Source organism: Carassius carassius, chromosome 13, assembly GCF_963082965.1.
Source record: "Carassius carassius chromosome 13, fCarCar2.1, whole genome shotgun sequence".
Lineage (NCBI taxonomy): Eukaryota > Metazoa > Chordata > Actinopteri > Cypriniformes > Cyprinidae > Carassius > Carassius carassius.
In genome coordinates this window covers 28,862,929-28,880,419 of record NC_081767.1, presented here as the reverse complement: position 1 = coordinate 28,880,419, position 17,491 = coordinate 28,862,929, and the positions used below count along the sequence as shown (strand labels likewise).

The 17,491-nt window shown below is 39.1% G+C and overlaps 1 protein-coding gene across 5 annotated transcripts in view; it reads right to left on the bottom strand.

Annotated features, from left to right (window-relative positions):
- Nucleotides 1-17,491, bottom strand: part of LOC132156289 (tetraspanin-9-like) — a 205,548-nt gene that overhangs the window by 13,674 nt on the left and 174,383 nt on the right. For all 5 annotated transcript variants that reach the window (XM_059565229.1, XM_059565228.1, XM_059565227.1 and 2 more), the window contains 2 exons: nucleotides 2,839-3,030; nucleotides 796-870 (listed from right to left, as the gene is read on the bottom strand). In XM_059565229.1, the coding sequence (XP_059421212.1) occupies nucleotides 796-870; nucleotides 2,839-3,030 (267 nt within the window). The remainder of the gene's footprint in view (nucleotides 1-795; nucleotides 871-2,838; nucleotides 3,031-17,491) is intronic.

Sequence of the window (17,491 nt, the reverse complement as noted above, 5' to 3'; positions counted from 1 at the left end):
TCAAAAGGTCAGACTGCCCTGTTTTAGACATTCCAGTAGGTACAGTATCGCTTCCAGTTGTGTGCGTGTGCAGTGCCCTGAAAGTCATGAGAAAGAGTCTCAACGCTGAGGCAGGTGGAAGGATTGACCATGAAAGAGCTCAGCACCAATTACTTGGTGACAACTGGCCAGGATTAGGCCTTGTTGTGTGAGGTAACCTCTGGCCTATAAATGTGTTAGCCTGGTGATGAAAACTCTTAACCTGCACTTCCCAAGACAAGAGAGGCGGCTGTTCTTTAAAAAGAACTCGCTGACCAGATTAAGCTGAGGAAATGGGACAAGCATTCGACAGTTTATAGCTGGGTTTCCATCCACACAGTTTAAGGCTTATTTTATGGGGATACCACATTAAAAATGGTTGACAGAAAACAAAAATGTGCATAAAAAACGTTTGCTTGAGGTGGATAATTTTTGTTATGCAAGAATACATGCACATAAACTACAATGTAATACGTTATCAAAAAATAAATGATGTGAAAAGGGATTCTGGACTAATGAGATTTAATGTAGACTTGGCTGCAAAGCACGACCCAAAATATTCTGCTACTCATTTTTCTTACATATTTTAATTGTTTAATGATTTACATCATGACTGTTAGGAAAAGGTGCTATTCTATGGGATTTTTCTATCCATTTTTACCCTCCATGAAAAAACAAAGTCAAAGAATTTGCCACCAATTAGAGATTAGATAGTGGGATTTGTATGAAAATACAGTAAAATCACTTGCACAATATAAAACTGGCAATCAGGCTTACCTTATCAGAGTAGACGAAGAAAAGAATGAGCAAAATCAGCTCAGCCAGCAGAATAATCAACAAGACAATGAAGAACTGCAGGAAGAAAATACACAAAAAAGAAAGTGAATTATATGACACAGAGAGAAAGACAAAGGGGAAGACTTGTCTGAACGAATTATCTCAGCTACACTCCCCCTCTGCCTCTCATTCTATTTCACTTCTTCACCTAAATATTTACACAGCCTTCCACACAGCATGTGCCTATCAGCCAGTAAACATTATTTCACTGAGTGCTCAGTACATTTTCCAGTCATCTCCTGATGACCATTCCTGTCAAAGTCCATCTGAAACACAGATTTGGGCCGTCTGAAAGCCTTAGAGACACTTGTTTATTGAACCTCGACAATGACATGTTCACAAAATAAGTTCTCTTCTACCATTAGAGGAGGGTGAGAGTGATTGTGTTGACTACGTGTGGCCTCGCCAGCCGCTGAATGACAATATGTGTACATGTCTGCTCTGCCATGACTTTACTCACTGGTTGGGCAATGTGGGTACATAAATAGAGCAAAGTTGAAGGAATGGATGTGAAGACTGCAAAAGCTTTGAAGGTTCTTCCTTCCTAGACCTCTGGGGGAAGAGCGCGCTACACCACATCCAGAAACATCAGGCTGGCTGCTTAGATCTCAAACCCAGTGACGTGAAAACCCTTTTCTGATGTCTCCCTATCCATCAGAGCCATGGACACGGTGTATACAGGCCTATATATTAGTGAAATGTAAAGGTCAGGCCATTCGAATTTACACCGCTCCTATCTAAAAAGCATTTTGGTAACCGCAGGAACTTGAAATTGACATTAAAAATTAATAAGGAGGGATGGTGATGATGATTCTGGGTTTCAATGGATTTGCGAATGCTCCAAACATCTCTCTTCCTTCACTTGAACTGAACGTAATGCATGTTATTTCATTACAATAATAAATCAAAATGATGCTTGTTTGAAAGATATGACAAGTCCACAAGCGGATAGCACAGTATTTAATAATCGTTTACCAGAATAAAACAATATGATGTGATGGATGCATACGTTCACTCCTGTATATGAAGGAAAAGTAAGCGAGTGACAACCTTTTTCAATAAGACGGTGTTTAACACCATCAGCTGAATGACTGGTGCTGGTGGAGGAGAGGAAGTAAAAATGGGTGTAAAATCAAAGCTAGATTGGCAGTCAAAGGGGGGAAAATAGAGAGGCATGTGGTTTAACTCTAGCTCTGAAAAAAAACCCTTGAGTGCAATGAAAAGACTAATTTTGCAATGCATATAATTAGCAAACCTCTCTGGTAACAGTTTACTTTAAGCCTGTATGTATAATGCATTATAAAAGATATCCATAAGGACACTTCATATCCTGACAGGGCTTATTTTGGGATAATGACTGGCCAGCTGTACATTATCCCACTTTTTAAACAGCTACTCACTAAATAAATAAACGAAAAGACATGAAATGTTAATTTGGCTGAAATGATTGTTTTATGTGAGAAGAAAGAGACTGCAGACCAATATATGAGCCATGAAACTAGCACAGTGATGTTGGAAACTGTAAATGTCCTGGGAAAACAGTAGAATTTTAAAAATAGTTGCATATTGTGTACAGTGTTGCGATCGACCAATCAGAATAAAGTATTTCAGAGAGTTGTGTAAATAATACCTTATATTTTTCATATTTTTTAAATAAATGCATGAAAAGTAATAAATACATGTACATGGTTATACCTTTAAATAGTATCATGACATGTAGTGCTACTTGTAGATGATTCTCTCTGACCAATCAGTGATCTGCAGTGTTCACCAATCACATTTTAGGAGCATAAACATTTACATTTATGCATTTAGCAGACGCTTTTTTCCAAAGAGACTTTTAAGGCTATACTTTTTCTTTCTTTTTATCAGTATGTGTGTTCCCTGGGAATTGAACCAACAACCTTTTGCGCTGCTAACACAATACTCTACCACTGAGCCACAGGAACACACATAAAAGTATGTAGGTGTGGCATAACTTACGCTCAGAAGCAGGCACTTGTTTTCCTTGATGGCGCCCAGGCAACCGAGGAAGCCTGTCACCATGACGATGGCGCCTATGGCGATGACCATGTTGGCAGCAGAGAGAGAGGGGAAGGAGGGGGAGAAGGTGGCGAAGCTGCCTTGAGACACAGACAGCCAGATTCCGACTCCCAGCAGCCCACAGCCACACAACTGCAGAGAGAAGCAACAGATTATGAGATATTGATGCATTCTGGAACATCGATTCAGAGCGAAAGCTGCTTGGAAAAACAACATTTATAATGCACCACAAATACTAACTGCATTATAGCTGTGCATTGCAGGTAGAAGTAACCAAAGAAGCATGATGTGCTCTCTGTAAAGTCTGCAGAGGCCCAATGGAAAAAAAGTTAGAGAATCAGCTAATAGTACAGCTGATTTTGATGATTTGTCATGCCGCTAGGTTCCTCTAGGGGGCACAAACACCCTGCCATCTTGGACCCTTGAGTGCCACACCATGATTTTGATAAAACACAGATGACTGACCATTGACATTTGTGTGCAGACACAGAGTCCAGCTGCGTGACTTTGGTGACGAATCTGTAATGCTTATAGGAGCTTCTGATTGACAACGCTGAGAGGAGAGCCTGTTTTCCCCATCAATCTGTGATAAGGGCACAAAATGATGCCTGCAGAGATGACAAGAAGCGGCTGACATTTCCTTCGCTGTTATTGGAATACCTAAAGCAATCCCCTTGTGAATAAGGAATCAAACCCAGCACTGATAAATTGACGGGCACCATGCGGAAAATCAAAAACCATCACGAGTGTCTTCCCCGTGTGAACGCTGTTGTCGCTGAAGCATAAACATGTTCGACAACCACCCAAAGGCATAATGCCAATAAAAGCAAACCAGACAGTCCCATTATCGATTTTTGTGTTTATAAATTATTAATCGCTTTTACATGCGCTGTCAAGCATAAATCGGCAGTTTACAATGCCTTCAAGACTGAAGCAGCAAACTTGAAGACAGAAACTGAGTGAAACTAATTCATTCAGTCATGGTGGTTAAAAGTATCAGCACGTTCTTCTGCCGAGTACCTTTCCCACCACGAGTGAGATAAAGAACATTGTGAGAGACACAGAGGCTGTGTGTATCTCACACTTGGCAGGTTAAAAGTGGGCACTGATGCTCTGTTCGGTGAGGGAGCACTTTAGCCCGAGGGTGAGGGTAGTTTTTAATGCCCTGGGAGGTGAGAAATGGCTCTGTGCTAATGTAACATGTAGAACTTGATGTATCAATATCCATGTTGTGAAGCAGCAAGCTGTCCAATAACCTGAGCGGAAGCACCCTCCATAAACCTCAGTCAAAGCAGATTACTTGTTTAATCTGACACAAATGAAAACAAGGATGTGAGGGATATCCTTACACATAATATGTTATGATTCACTTTAATATGCTGTGATGCATCATATCATAATTGTGCCACAACTGAAACTGCAGAAAACTATTTTTTACCAGCTACTTGATTATTTGAACTGCAAGATATGAATCACAAAATAAATCAAAAATATAAGTTTAAAGATCATACAAAGACTTCTGCATTTAAAATATAAACAAATTTATCACTAGAAGTTTGCCAGAACACTATATTTCTGTTTATGAATGCACAATTGAGGGTTACGCTAACAGACTAATCTACATTTAACAACAATGTTTCTAAAGCCATTTCGTGTCCATCCATCATGCAGCATTTATATGTGTAACAGTGACTGAAGGTCATTAGCATTAGTATGGTTGAACTGCCTCAGCACTACTTAAAACATCCTCAAACATCCTTACCCAGTCAGAGCACGCCTGGAAAAATCGACCGTGCTGCTTACAGGCCTCTCCGACCATCCTTTAGGCTGTGTGCAGTTTTAACTCATTTATCTTATTTGTAAAACCACTCCTGTGATTGAAACGGCAGCCTGTGCCGTCACATCAAAAACTTCAGAAGAAGGAGACGTGAGAGGCAGGGGCAGAATGTAAGTGAACACATTAGCAGGAGAAAAAAGACAGGGGTCTGGGTGCACCATGCAGGGAAAGACAGGAAAAAAAGTGTCCACGAAGCTACAGCAAAGACCTGAAAGCCCAGGAAAAGGACATGAGTGGAGTAAGGCGAGTGCCTCATAATGGTGCATTAGCAGTGTGCGCCTCGACAGGGGACATAAATGGAGGCTTTGTTCTTCTCTGATGAGTCTCGGATGAAAAAAAAGGATGAGAGAAAGAGAGACGGGGATATTCTGGCCTCATGCTTCAGTTCTCACTCACTGGACAGACTTAATAATTTAACACCCAACTGCGCTCTTCACTCCAAGAATCCTTTCTTTACTGTTCTGTTTGTAGTATTTTTATGCTCCCTTTAAAAAAAATCATAGGGAGAGGCATAGGTGCATATTAAAGTGGTAAAATCTTTACATTGAACTGAAGCTAGAAAGTACGAATTAAAAAAAAACACAGCTGATGTGGCCAAGAGCACAGAGTGTAAAAACCATGAATTTCACCTCAGTTACAAGAACTGGTGACAGAAATATTACAGACTCTTGGGCTACTGTATTAGAGCAGTATTCATGATCACATGACTTCAGGTGAAGGTATCCTCTGTTAACCTCCTTGATCTGCTTGAAACAGCTTCAGTTATTTAGCTACTGAACTGTTAACTAACTGTACATTAAATATTGCTATTTCATATTAATTCAGAGGATCAATCTTTACTAAATATATCGATATTTAATATCTAATATTATTATTTAAATATTTAGATCTGGTTATAACATTTCAGCTTCAAGTTTAGGATACAATAACTTCAAAATTCTTCAAAATCCAATGCATATTTCAGAAAAAATACATATTTGCATATATTATGTACATAATATGTATATTTATATGTATATAGTGTGAGTGACATTTATTTGTATAATTATATAGATGGTGTGCATTTAAAAAAAAATATATATATATATCATAGACTGTAAAAAAAGATGAAGCCGCCAGTGTCCCGATATGGCGCTGACATCTTGGACTTGCGCCTGCGCAGATAGCGATCTAGGGACCAGTTCTGCGCAGTAGCTATGCGCAGTAGCAAGCAGGAAGTAAAGCCTTAAAGCCGCGAAATCAACGGCCCCGCCCCTGTGCCCCGCCCTCACTCTCCCTCGCAGAATGCACATACCGTAATCTGCACTGTTTTGGAAGTGGAGTCCTGCTCCTGTGAACTCTGTCTGCTCCGTTCCACTCCAATCTCATTAAAATAAGGTAAATACAATCTCCTCAGTCCTCCGAAGATCATGAAAAAAGCCTGTTGACGCTTCAGTGCCTCCTCGGCTTAGAGAGCTGTCAATCACAGCTGTCAATCACGACGTCACACCACCGTTTTTAGAGCATTAAATAACTATCTAAAAAACAACTTATTTTAAAAACGAACACTTGAATTTACATTAGCGTGATACAAACTACAGTAAATGACAAAAAACAGCTTCGGAAAAAAGATATTTGAAGGGTAATTTAATTGTTTAGTTGGTCTCGCGTCCCATTGAATAACATGGGGAGGTGGGGTTTATGACCTATACTAGGACCACTCACCAGGGGGCGATCGAGACGTTTTGGCTTCACTTTTCAGGGCTTGTGCGGCACGCTTGATATATATATATTGGAGATGGAGCTGTCAGTCAGAATTCTAGCTGGAGCTGGAGGTTTAGACTTAGACATCGCTTCAGCACTGCCCTTGCGCTGGTATTCCACTGCATCTTAAACACTACTGAATATGTCTGGGAGAAGCCTTGCATCTCATTCTCAAAGCAACATTTTCAACAGATGCGCTTCACTGGATTAGAAGCAACATGCAAAAGTCTATCAGTGTTCTTCAAGGTTGGAGTGGATGTTCATATTTGATGCTCTATAAGGCGAGGGTTTGTTTTGAAAAGCACTGTGCTATATTTACACGCTAAGCTGCTGCAGGAGTTGAAAGGCGACACAGCAGTTTGCAGACTCCTCAGTAAACAAAGTGTCTCAGAAAGGACATGTATTATGGGAAGCCTGTCTCGCAACGCCATACCCAACTTGGTGCATCTTAAGCATAGCCCCCGAGGAATAAACACTGGCTGAATAAACACACTGCCTCTAACCTCCGATTTCTCACAGGACAAAGAGAACACCAATTGTGCAATTTTAAAAAGGTGAGGTAGAGGTAGATGTCTTTGGAGTAAAAAAAAAAAAACTTAATATTTGCATAAATTATAGGGGAAAAAAGGAAGCACTTTACCATAAAATATGGCAGCAACATTTTAGGTTTTATGAACTGAACTTCTTTCACACAGGAAATGCTGTGAATGTCAGTTTAATTTTTTTTTCCCCCACTGTAAATTATAAGAGGCTTGTTCTATTTCAATGAAAGGTCCCATTAGATCTGTTACAGATTCTCAACGTATATAGAAAAGGATAACCAATTGATGTGTTTTTCCTAAAGCATTTTTACAGTCTTTTACCGTTAAAATTACAATAATTTTTGACACCGCAGCGTCCTGGATTTTAGATCAAAGAACAGGAGGGTTGGCGCTCCAAGAGACAACTCAATTTAAATGGATGAAAGGGTTTGCAGTGAGGCATGTGGTTTAAGCTCAAGGTCAGTGTAATTGAAACTCTGGAACAGGTTCTCCGGGAGCTGAGTGAGAAACTTATCCATCACTCTGACCACTATCAACTGCAGCAGAAACCTGCTCACTCACACGCAGTCGTGCAACTTCAGTCTTATAGCAGCCTAGTGAAGGACATAACTCACACGGCCTCCAGAATCATCTGTGTGCGTGCAGCCCGCTCTGAGAGAGCGCTTAACCTTTTAATGCTTTGCCTCAGAAGAGGGTCAAAGTGTGTGTGTCCAGCAAACCTGCCTTAATGAGAGGTTATATCACCCTGACCCACACGTCTTTACGATTTATTAGGACACACCTGGAGTAACTCCAAACGTGTGCATGTGTGAAGGACATTAAAGGAATGTTCCAGGTTCAGCTGCTATGATATGCTGTTATTTATCACAGAAAATAATCTGTGGTAGTTAAATTATTACATATTTGAATATTTATAGAATAATTATTTGTTTAAACCAACACATTTAAGTTGAAATTAATAATAATAATAATTTTCTATGATTTTATACATTTCTATGAGATTATAAAATAAAAGAAAAATTCCCTTTATTTTCAACACTTTTTCTTTCTTTCTTCTCTTCTCTTTTAAATGTTCTTGTAAGCCCCTTTCATACAGCCCACTGATCTGGGAAAATTTCCAGAAAAGATCTTTATGGGATGTGTGTGAACGCACGCAAAGATTCCGGAAAATCACTGGCAGTATGAATGAAACAAATGCAAATGATTCCGGGACAAATTACAGGACACATTATCTGAGTATTTTCCGGAATCTCTGTGCGAAAAATTCTATAGTTTAACACTATTTCATATGATATTAATGCATAAAAGCTTCATAAATAATAATTATAAAATCACACGTGGTAGTCAAATTTCTGCATAATTTAATAATTATGTTATTTATTTTTTCCAACATCATCTTCGTTCAAATGATGTTGGATCAAATGGCCTGTGGTGTGATAATATTTCATGTGATTTGAGGTCATGTGTAATAATTATAAAATAATTAACAAAAAGCAGTTTAAAATAAGAGCATATCACACCGCAGGACAAGTCAACATACATTAGTCACAGCAGCTCTTGATAAAGCTAACTTGTATTGAACCTGGAGTAGCTGGTGTTCAGAAAGAGGCCATGTATGGTTTATTACTTAAGATTAGAGAAACCAAGGCAGACTGTCGACTTAAAGATAAGCACATACTGAATAGCAGTCTACCGCTTAAAGAAATGTTTGAATATTTTCTCCGGTGTGCAGCATTAATATCCTTCTGCATACAAGGGTGATAAAAAGAAATAAAGAGGGCGAGATAGAGAGAGATTGAGGAAAACCAAGAGAGCTGCACCGCCCTGGGGGCTGCGGGCCTCTCTTTAAGAAGCCAGTCAGCTGTCATTGATTTTACACTTAAATAAAACAGTCAATTGTAATGAAGACATAAAGGCTGGTATGCACTCAGCACTAAGAAGGAAATGATACTCCATTACTGAGCGGCCTCATCCTGCTCAAATGACCACTGGCCCTTTATTGCTCAAACAGACTATAGAGAATGTAGTTTTAAATTGTATTAATGGGTGTAAGTACTGTTTGTACAGAAAGTGGTCCTTTAATATCCCACTGATGACAGAGATATTGAATTAACTTGATATGATATTTAAGGATCTGGGAGATTCAAACATCTCTTTGATACCATGAGCAGATCACCTGATGAAACCATCCTTAGAGAGCAAATCGATCTCTGCCCTTCATTCGTTAAGCCAGTTTTTTAAATAGAACACTGGAAACAGTGTTGGAAATAGAACATCCAAATTGCTGCTCTTCAGACGGTTGCCTGCAGCTTCTTTCGGCAGTTACAGGGGAATTTATGAGCACCAAAACATCCTACTGTCTCAGTCAAACTGGGGGGTGGGGGTGGAGTAAAGCCAGCCCAAACCTGATCTGTCTCCTTTACATGAGTGGTTTTAGTAAACTAAATTAAACTTCACATTGACTTTGCTTTCTACTAACCCCCCAACACCCCCACAGTGAAGAAGAAAGTCAGGTCTGCTGTAGCAGTGTCTCAAAGTGACTGACGGTGAATAATGCAGAGCTGAGGGAAAAAAGTACCGCTGAAGAGAATCAGTTGCGAGGCTTTAAAAGAAAATATTTTAAAGGTATTTTAATTTTTTTTTAAATATTACTGACTATTGAACAATAGTGTATATGTCACATGACTACCAATACAATTCTCTGAGAGGTTGCAAATGAGGTGATTAAAAAAGAAAGTTTTTGTTTACGGTTAAGAAATTGTAATCCATAAAAGACCCAATAAAGAATGAATACTCTTTATTATCCTCTCGTTGTCTCATAAAAGCAATACTGGACCACAGTTGTCTGTATGTGTACTAGACTTTGAACACATCATCAAATTGGCTCTTTTGGGCTATAAACACACAGTCCAAATGGTGTTAGAGCTATAGTGCTTTCAGTTTCCAAAGACAAACAGATGTTCTGCTCTGGGCAAACAAACAGCAAACACTAGTTTTTTGGCCTTGAAAAAATCAGCACTCTAATCTTAGGAAGAGACAAAGGCCTGGGCAACCAGAGGGGATGTTGAGACAGAGCCAGGAATGAAAAGCATCGGATATGTGTCTAAAGAGCCCAAGAACATGAGCAGTATTGGACTCAGAGGACCAAAGATGACAGAGGACAAGTCCAGCACAGTTGCAGAGCTGAAATAATGACACTTACTTTACAAGACTTCAAATCTCAGTAGTAATGGCTGAAAGAGATAGTTCCAAAATTTTGTTAGCATTTACTCATCCTCACGATGATGCAAACCGGTATGATATTCTATCTTCATCAACAGGACATCACATAGCGAGTAGACACACGTGAGGCAATGACAACACAATGTGTCTTGAGGTGCATACATTTAAAAAACTGAAACTAAACTACAAAAATGTTAGTTTAACTATAAATACATGGGAAATTATAGAACATGAAACGCTCACAGCTTGCCTGCATTAAGCATGAAAATTTCACAAAAAAACAAAACAAAAAAAAACATGTATATATATATATATATATATATATATATATATATATATATATATATATATATATATATATATATATATACACACACACACATATACACAGCAATAAAAAGCCTAAACCTTTCTATAAATAAAGGGTTTTATCATGGCAGAGGCTGTTTTTATTTTGAGGCTCTGGTCATTGGAATTCTTCTCTTATTCAACATGATGTGCACATCTATCTCCTATCTGAGACCTGCTGCCATCCTCACTCTCAAGAATGGTGTGTTATCTGGCTGTCTGCAAACATAGACCTGAGCTTCACAGAAACACAAGGAATGGGACTGGGATTTGGGGAAACTGGGGTGTCAATGTATATTTTCTATCCTTTTTCTAGCATTTCACTTGTCTACCTGACAAAGTCATGAGCAGGAAGCATTCTTTTCCCATTGATTCATTTGATGGACATAGAGCTCTTGGCAACAGATCCTCTATCTATCCCCAAAAGCAAACATTTGTGGTTACTTAGTTCATTTTTAATTCAAAAACATTGTTTGAATGACCAGGTCACAGAGAAAGTAAAATGATATTGGAAAAAGTTGACGTGCAGACGCAGACTGGTACCTGTCAACTCTGTCTGAAGCCAACGTGATGATGAAATTTGATCAGAAGGTGGTAGAGATGAGCTGGACTCGCTCACCTTGGATTTACAGAGCAAAGAAGCTGAAGTGATGAAATATTCTATTTACGTATTTATTTGAAGTACTTCAATCTCCCACCCAAGTTCCGTCTCGACACTCATCTGGAAAGTATCTACACTCACGTAAATCCAGTTTTGAAAAACAAACACACTCGACTCCTAAGTGACTGAAATCCAAACCAGAATCGATGCTAAAATAGCTGTTATATTAATCCTCTCAGCATCGTGACGTCCATGCAGGATTTCCGTGTGTTAGAAGTGCAATAATGACCCACAAATCATTCAAAGCTGGGATGAATGTGTTTTGTATGTCTTTACATGCACACCAACAGGATCTAAATAAATTTATGGGCTTTTATCGCGCAACACAATAGACCCTGCAGCTACAACAACACAGCAATGTATATCATGGCATTACACAGCCCCGCAGGACCAGAGCTGCTAAATGTGCATATCCACTTAAGTGCTAAAGGATGATTTCTCTTTCCCTGGTACAGAGAGGAAATACACTTTCAAAGACATATAGCATAATCAATAGTCACTTTGCATGACGGCGGAAAGCAGAAGGCAGGAGTCTTAGCGAGGTCATTAAATCAAGAATGCATCCACTTTTGCAAGTTATAACATCACAGAGAGAAAGTGAGAAAGATTATTTTCCAAAAATGAGTGACATGCTCACTTGTTCTGATGCACACTTACAATGAATTCTTGTCAGCGTCAACGTGACAAGCCTGAGCTTCACTGTTGACTGCTTTTCAGCTTGTTTTCAACATTACAGCATGTTTTTCAAACTAATTGTCTCTTTCCTGCACTGCACATGCCACCAAACGAACGCTGTCCTGGCAGGCACTATTTGTCATGCGTGCAGAATACAAGAAACCTTTCTCTCTCTTGCTCCCTCTCTATTTTCATCACTTTTTGTGTTAAGCAGGAAATGGGGATTTCAGTCAGTCAAACGAATGATATGTGCAGCTTAATTTTTTCTTCTGAAGTTGTAACTAATAGTTCTCTAGATTTTGAATGTATTTCTTAAAACGTACATTACTGTACACCAATATTCTTGAAACTCTGCATTTGGACAGTCAATCGCAAATACTTCAACTAAAAAAAAACATACTTACAGTAGCTGATTCAGATGCGCCAGTTTGTCCTTTGCGTGAACATTTGGGCGGCATTACGCAAATATTTCCACATAGTGATGTAGACATGTGGGGGCAGTGTTAGAACAAAACCATTTTAGGGGGGAGTGGCAGTCTTAACTTTGATAAAGAATATCTCTTTGTATCAACTTTACAGATCATCTTTATGCACCAAGAGCTTGTAACACTCCAAAGAGAGAGGAAAAATTTAAATCGCGTCATATGACCCCTTCAATAGTTCACCATCTGTTTGATTATGTGACATTAACTAACTGCTTGATTTTTACCATACATTTCTGCCATATGGACATAAACTTGAGATAGTCACAACTGATAAGCTATTACTAAAAATAATGTAGAAACTGAAATTGTTCTGTTAAGCTGCTTTGCAACAATTTGCATAATAAAAAGAGCTATACAAATAAAATGTAATTGAATTGAATTGAATAGATGTGGAACATGTAAGTATATGTGATGGCATACTAACACAAAGATACAAAGTCAACAATCATTACTTAACCTCTGTGAGCACAAAACTAGCTTTAGTTCACAGGTAATCAGTTCTGAGCATAAACAGGCCATGAGAAAGCAGCTCCATCTGTATGCATGAGGCACTAAAGCCGCTGCGGGTGCTACGGGAATGCTCAGCATGCTAAGACAGCAACAACCTGAACTCCACAAGCAGACTTTTCCCATGAACACCAGCCTCAAGGTTCCAAGAATTCACCCCTTAAAACCACACTTTCATCCTTTAAGGACAAACACCAGCTTTAGCGAAAAACATCTTTAGGAAAATAACTTTGCCCTTGCGTGGAAAGATAAAGTTTTTAATGGTTTGATTTTATCTTTAGAACATCCCCCACGGCTCTATGTGATAAGGGGAAACAGGAAGTCCTTGAGCGAACCCTGCATCCAAATATTAACCTGAATTTCTGCAAGCATCCTGCTCTCTCCATCTCAGTAATGCTCTCTATTTCAGGCTGCACTCTATATTAATTCCCACAAGGCCTACAGTAGCTTGGATAAGCAAAAGGATATATTCTGCATGTGTATGCATGCGAGTGTATGAAGATATTTGCCTCTGCATACAGTTTTCCCAGTAGGCCTGGCCTGAGAGTCAATACATGTGCCTGTTTCTCCTCTTACAGTCAGCAAACACACATAACTCACCTTAGACCTGAAAAGAAGCTGAAATTAATTTCTATTTTATGCACCTTCTCAAGACACATTCCTGTCAGTTGCCAGTAACATACTAATTACTCTGCCACTCTGGTGAAAATACAAGGCTTGTCCATCAGAAAGAATAATTGTCACTCAATGCTCACGCCTCAGAGACTCCTCTGTATCTGGATGGCTTTCATAAAGTGGAGATATTGAATGAATCACAGAGCCTATTCATAAAGTATAATAGAACCATCAGAGAAGAAGAGGTAGAAAACTGAATGAGCTCATGCGTGTCCGCCCTGGCAGTAATGTCCATGCTGAAGCCCATCCAGTAATGTGATATGGAAGGTCACCTCCACTGTGAAGCGGCGGGGAAGCCAAGTCAAATGAAGGAACAGGGATGAAGCAGCTATCAAACACCCACTCATGGCCCTCTAGGTCATATCTAGATTAGGGCTGGACGATTAATCGAAAAATAATCAAAACCGAAATTCATAACCTCTAACCGATGTAATTTTCCCATTTCGGTTATTTAATCCTGTTAACACTTCCCCCTTAAAAGCATCCTAGCGCATGTGTAGCCACATGACTCTGCTCTCTGTCAGTGGCATAAAAGCAATGCGGTGTGAGCGTTGAGCCTTGCGTCTTCACTAAACTTTGTCAGTTGTATTTGTTTTATGGTTTGGACGTTCAAGCAATTAGATGAATGGATGTGTATTCTTATATCGAGCTACCATGTTCGCACAGCTGCATTGTGGCACGAACACTCATATAAACAGTAGCTATGAAGATCGCGCGCACAGAGGAACACAGAAACTAGTTGTCATCGCTGTCCTGTGATGTATCACTAAAGTAGCTTAGAATCTCAAAACTTATTATAGCATGTTTGTGTGCAGCGCACATGAAGCACAAGCGTGTGAATAGAGATCAGCGGTCGCGCTGCGGGTTCCCGGTTTGTGTCTGTTCTCGGACTGTTCTGTGTATTTTAACTTTAGAAACGGTTGTTCCAAGTCGAAACTACGACACACAAAACTACATCAGTATATCATCATAAACGCAGCCGTTTTTGTCTTACGTGAACATAAACAGATGAGAAAGAAAACACACATGTGCAGTATTTTTGTTTAAAGAGACAACAGCCTAATAAACGCGCTGCCTGTCATTAATGTTAATCAAAGAACAAAAGAAAATCATTCACTGATCTTGACTGAATATATTTAATAACTTTACTTGATTAATCTTTACTTTATTTATAAAAAGAAAACTCTGCAGTGTTTTTAAAGTTTTAATTACAGTTTCTGTACCTGAAATTTAGTTTAGTTGTATTTATTTATGATATTGCTAATTGATTTGTTTGTTCCTTTCTTATTACTGACCTATCTTATTACTTGTCTTTAACACTTTAATATTTGAAATTTATATAAATCTAGTTGTTTTTGCTATGGTATTTTTTTTTAATCACAGGCAAAATTCCTCTTGCAGTGTTTTGTAGGCTGCTGATTTTTGCTCATGTTATTCAGCTGCAACAGAATGCTTTGTAAAAATGTTTGACATCTAAATGTTTGACTTAACCATAATCGTCCAGTCCTAATCTAGATACAGATCTGTAAGGGAAACAGGTCAATTTAGCTCAAAGGGAATCATTTAAGATTTTAAAGGGAATTTGAACAGAATCACTGTTTCACGGCTGATCACTGAGACACCCTGCCATTCACTGAACGAGCCGTTTAACATAAAATCTGCGCTGGATATTAATATCCAAAGTATAGTGAAAACACTATCAATTAGCACAGTAACAAGATCGACAGTTTAAGACATTAACTCGTAAGCACAAAACACAAGATACTTCTCTTTTCAATATGAATAAGGCTTTATTGGATCGTTCACTTTTATTTTATTTCCGTGAGTGCAGTACACCTGCAAAGCGTTAGCACTCGTTATATAATGTAAAAGGAGCTCATTCAAATACTGAGGTGTTAAACCATTCAGGGCTTTATAGGTAATAAGCAATATTTTAAAATCTATACGATGCTTGATAGGGAGCCAGTGCAGTGTTGACAGGACCGGGCTAATATGGTCATACTTCCTGGTTCTAGTAAGAACTCTTGCTGCTGCATTTTGGACTAGCTGTAGTTTGTTTACTAAGCGTGCAGAACAACCACCCAATAAAGCATTACAATAAACTAACCTTGAGGTCATAAAAGCATGGATTAACATTTCTGCATTTGACATTGAGAGCATAGACCGTAATTTAGATATATTTTTGAGATGGAAAAATGCAGTTTTACAAATGCTAGAAAAGTGGCTTTCTAAGGAAAGATTGCGATCAAATAGCACACCTAGGTTCCTAACTGATGATGAAGAATTGACAGAGCAACCATCAAGTCTTAGACAGTGTTCTAGGTTATTACAAGCGGAGTTTTTAGGTCCTATAATTAACACCTCTGTTTTTTCAGAATTTAGCAGTAAGAAATTACTCGTCATCCAGTTTTTTATATCGACTATGCAATCCATTAGTTTTTCAAATTGGTGTGTTTCACCGGGCTGCGAAGAAATATAGAGTTGAGTATCATCAGCATAACAGTGAAAGCTAACACCATGTTTCCTGATGATATCTCCCAAGGGTAACATATAAAGCGTGAAGAGTAGCGGCCCTAGTACTGAGCCTTGAGGTACTCCAAACTCAGGCAATTTGATAATACCTAGAATATCAAAATCAACTGCGGGCGGCAGATCCTTTTCCTATTTGGCGCCTAAACTCTGGAATAACCTACCTAACATTGTTCGGGAGGCAGACACACTCTTGCAGTTTAAATCTAGATTAAAGACCCATCTCTTTAACCTGGCATACACATAACATACTAATATGCTTTTATTATCCAAATCCGTTAAAGGATTTTTAGGCTGCATTAATTAGGTAAACCGGAACCGGAAACACTTCCCATAACACCCTATGTACTTGCTACATCATTAGAAGAATGGCATCTACGCTAATATTTGTCTGTTTCTCTCTTGTTCCGAGGTCACCGTGGCCACCAGATCCAGTCTGTGTCCAGATCAGAGGGTCACTGCAGTCACCCGGATCCAGTACGTATCCAGACCAGATGCTGGATCAGCACCTAGAAAGGACCTCTACATCCCTTAAAGACAGCGGAGACCAGGACAACTAGAGCCCCAGATACAGATCCCCTGTAAAGACCTTGTCTCAAAGGAGCACCAGGACAAGACCACAGGAAACAGATGATTCTTCTGCACAATCTGACTTTGCTGCAGCCTGGAATTGAACTACTGGTTTCGTCTGGTCAGATGAGAACTGCCCCCCCAACTGAGCCTGGTTTCTCCCAAGGTTTTTTTCTCCATTTTGTCACCGATGGAGTTTCGGTTCCTTGCCGCTGTCGCCTCTGGCTTGCTTAGTTGGGGACACTTCATCTACAGCGATATCGTTGACTTGATTGCAAATAAATGCACAGACACTATTTAATTGAACAGAGATGACATAACTGAATTCAATGATGAACTGCCTTTAACTATCATTTTTTCATTATTGACACTGTTTTCCTAATGAATGTTGTTCAGTTGCTTTGACGCAATGTATTTTGTTTAAAGCGCTATATAAATAAAGGTGACTTTGACTTTGACTTTTGACTTTATTAGATAAATCTAAGACATATAAACTAATCTAACACGTGAACGCACGCACTCACACATTCACACAAGTTGCAGGAAGATCGAAAGTTAGGGAAAGAATGAGTTTAAGAGAATGGAAATGTGGAATCCCAAGTTTACAGCAATACATTAAATTGCATAGACATGAACAACCATCAATCACTTAATAAGCCCTCGCATTGAGTTCCTCTATGAGGTTAAAATTATATTAGATACACCAGTAAAGGTCACAGTCTGTAGGTAAAGTTACTTGTGTCTCCTGTGTAAAGGGAGTCCCCTTTGTTGTCGTTGAAAGGGGTTTCCCGATGTCGCT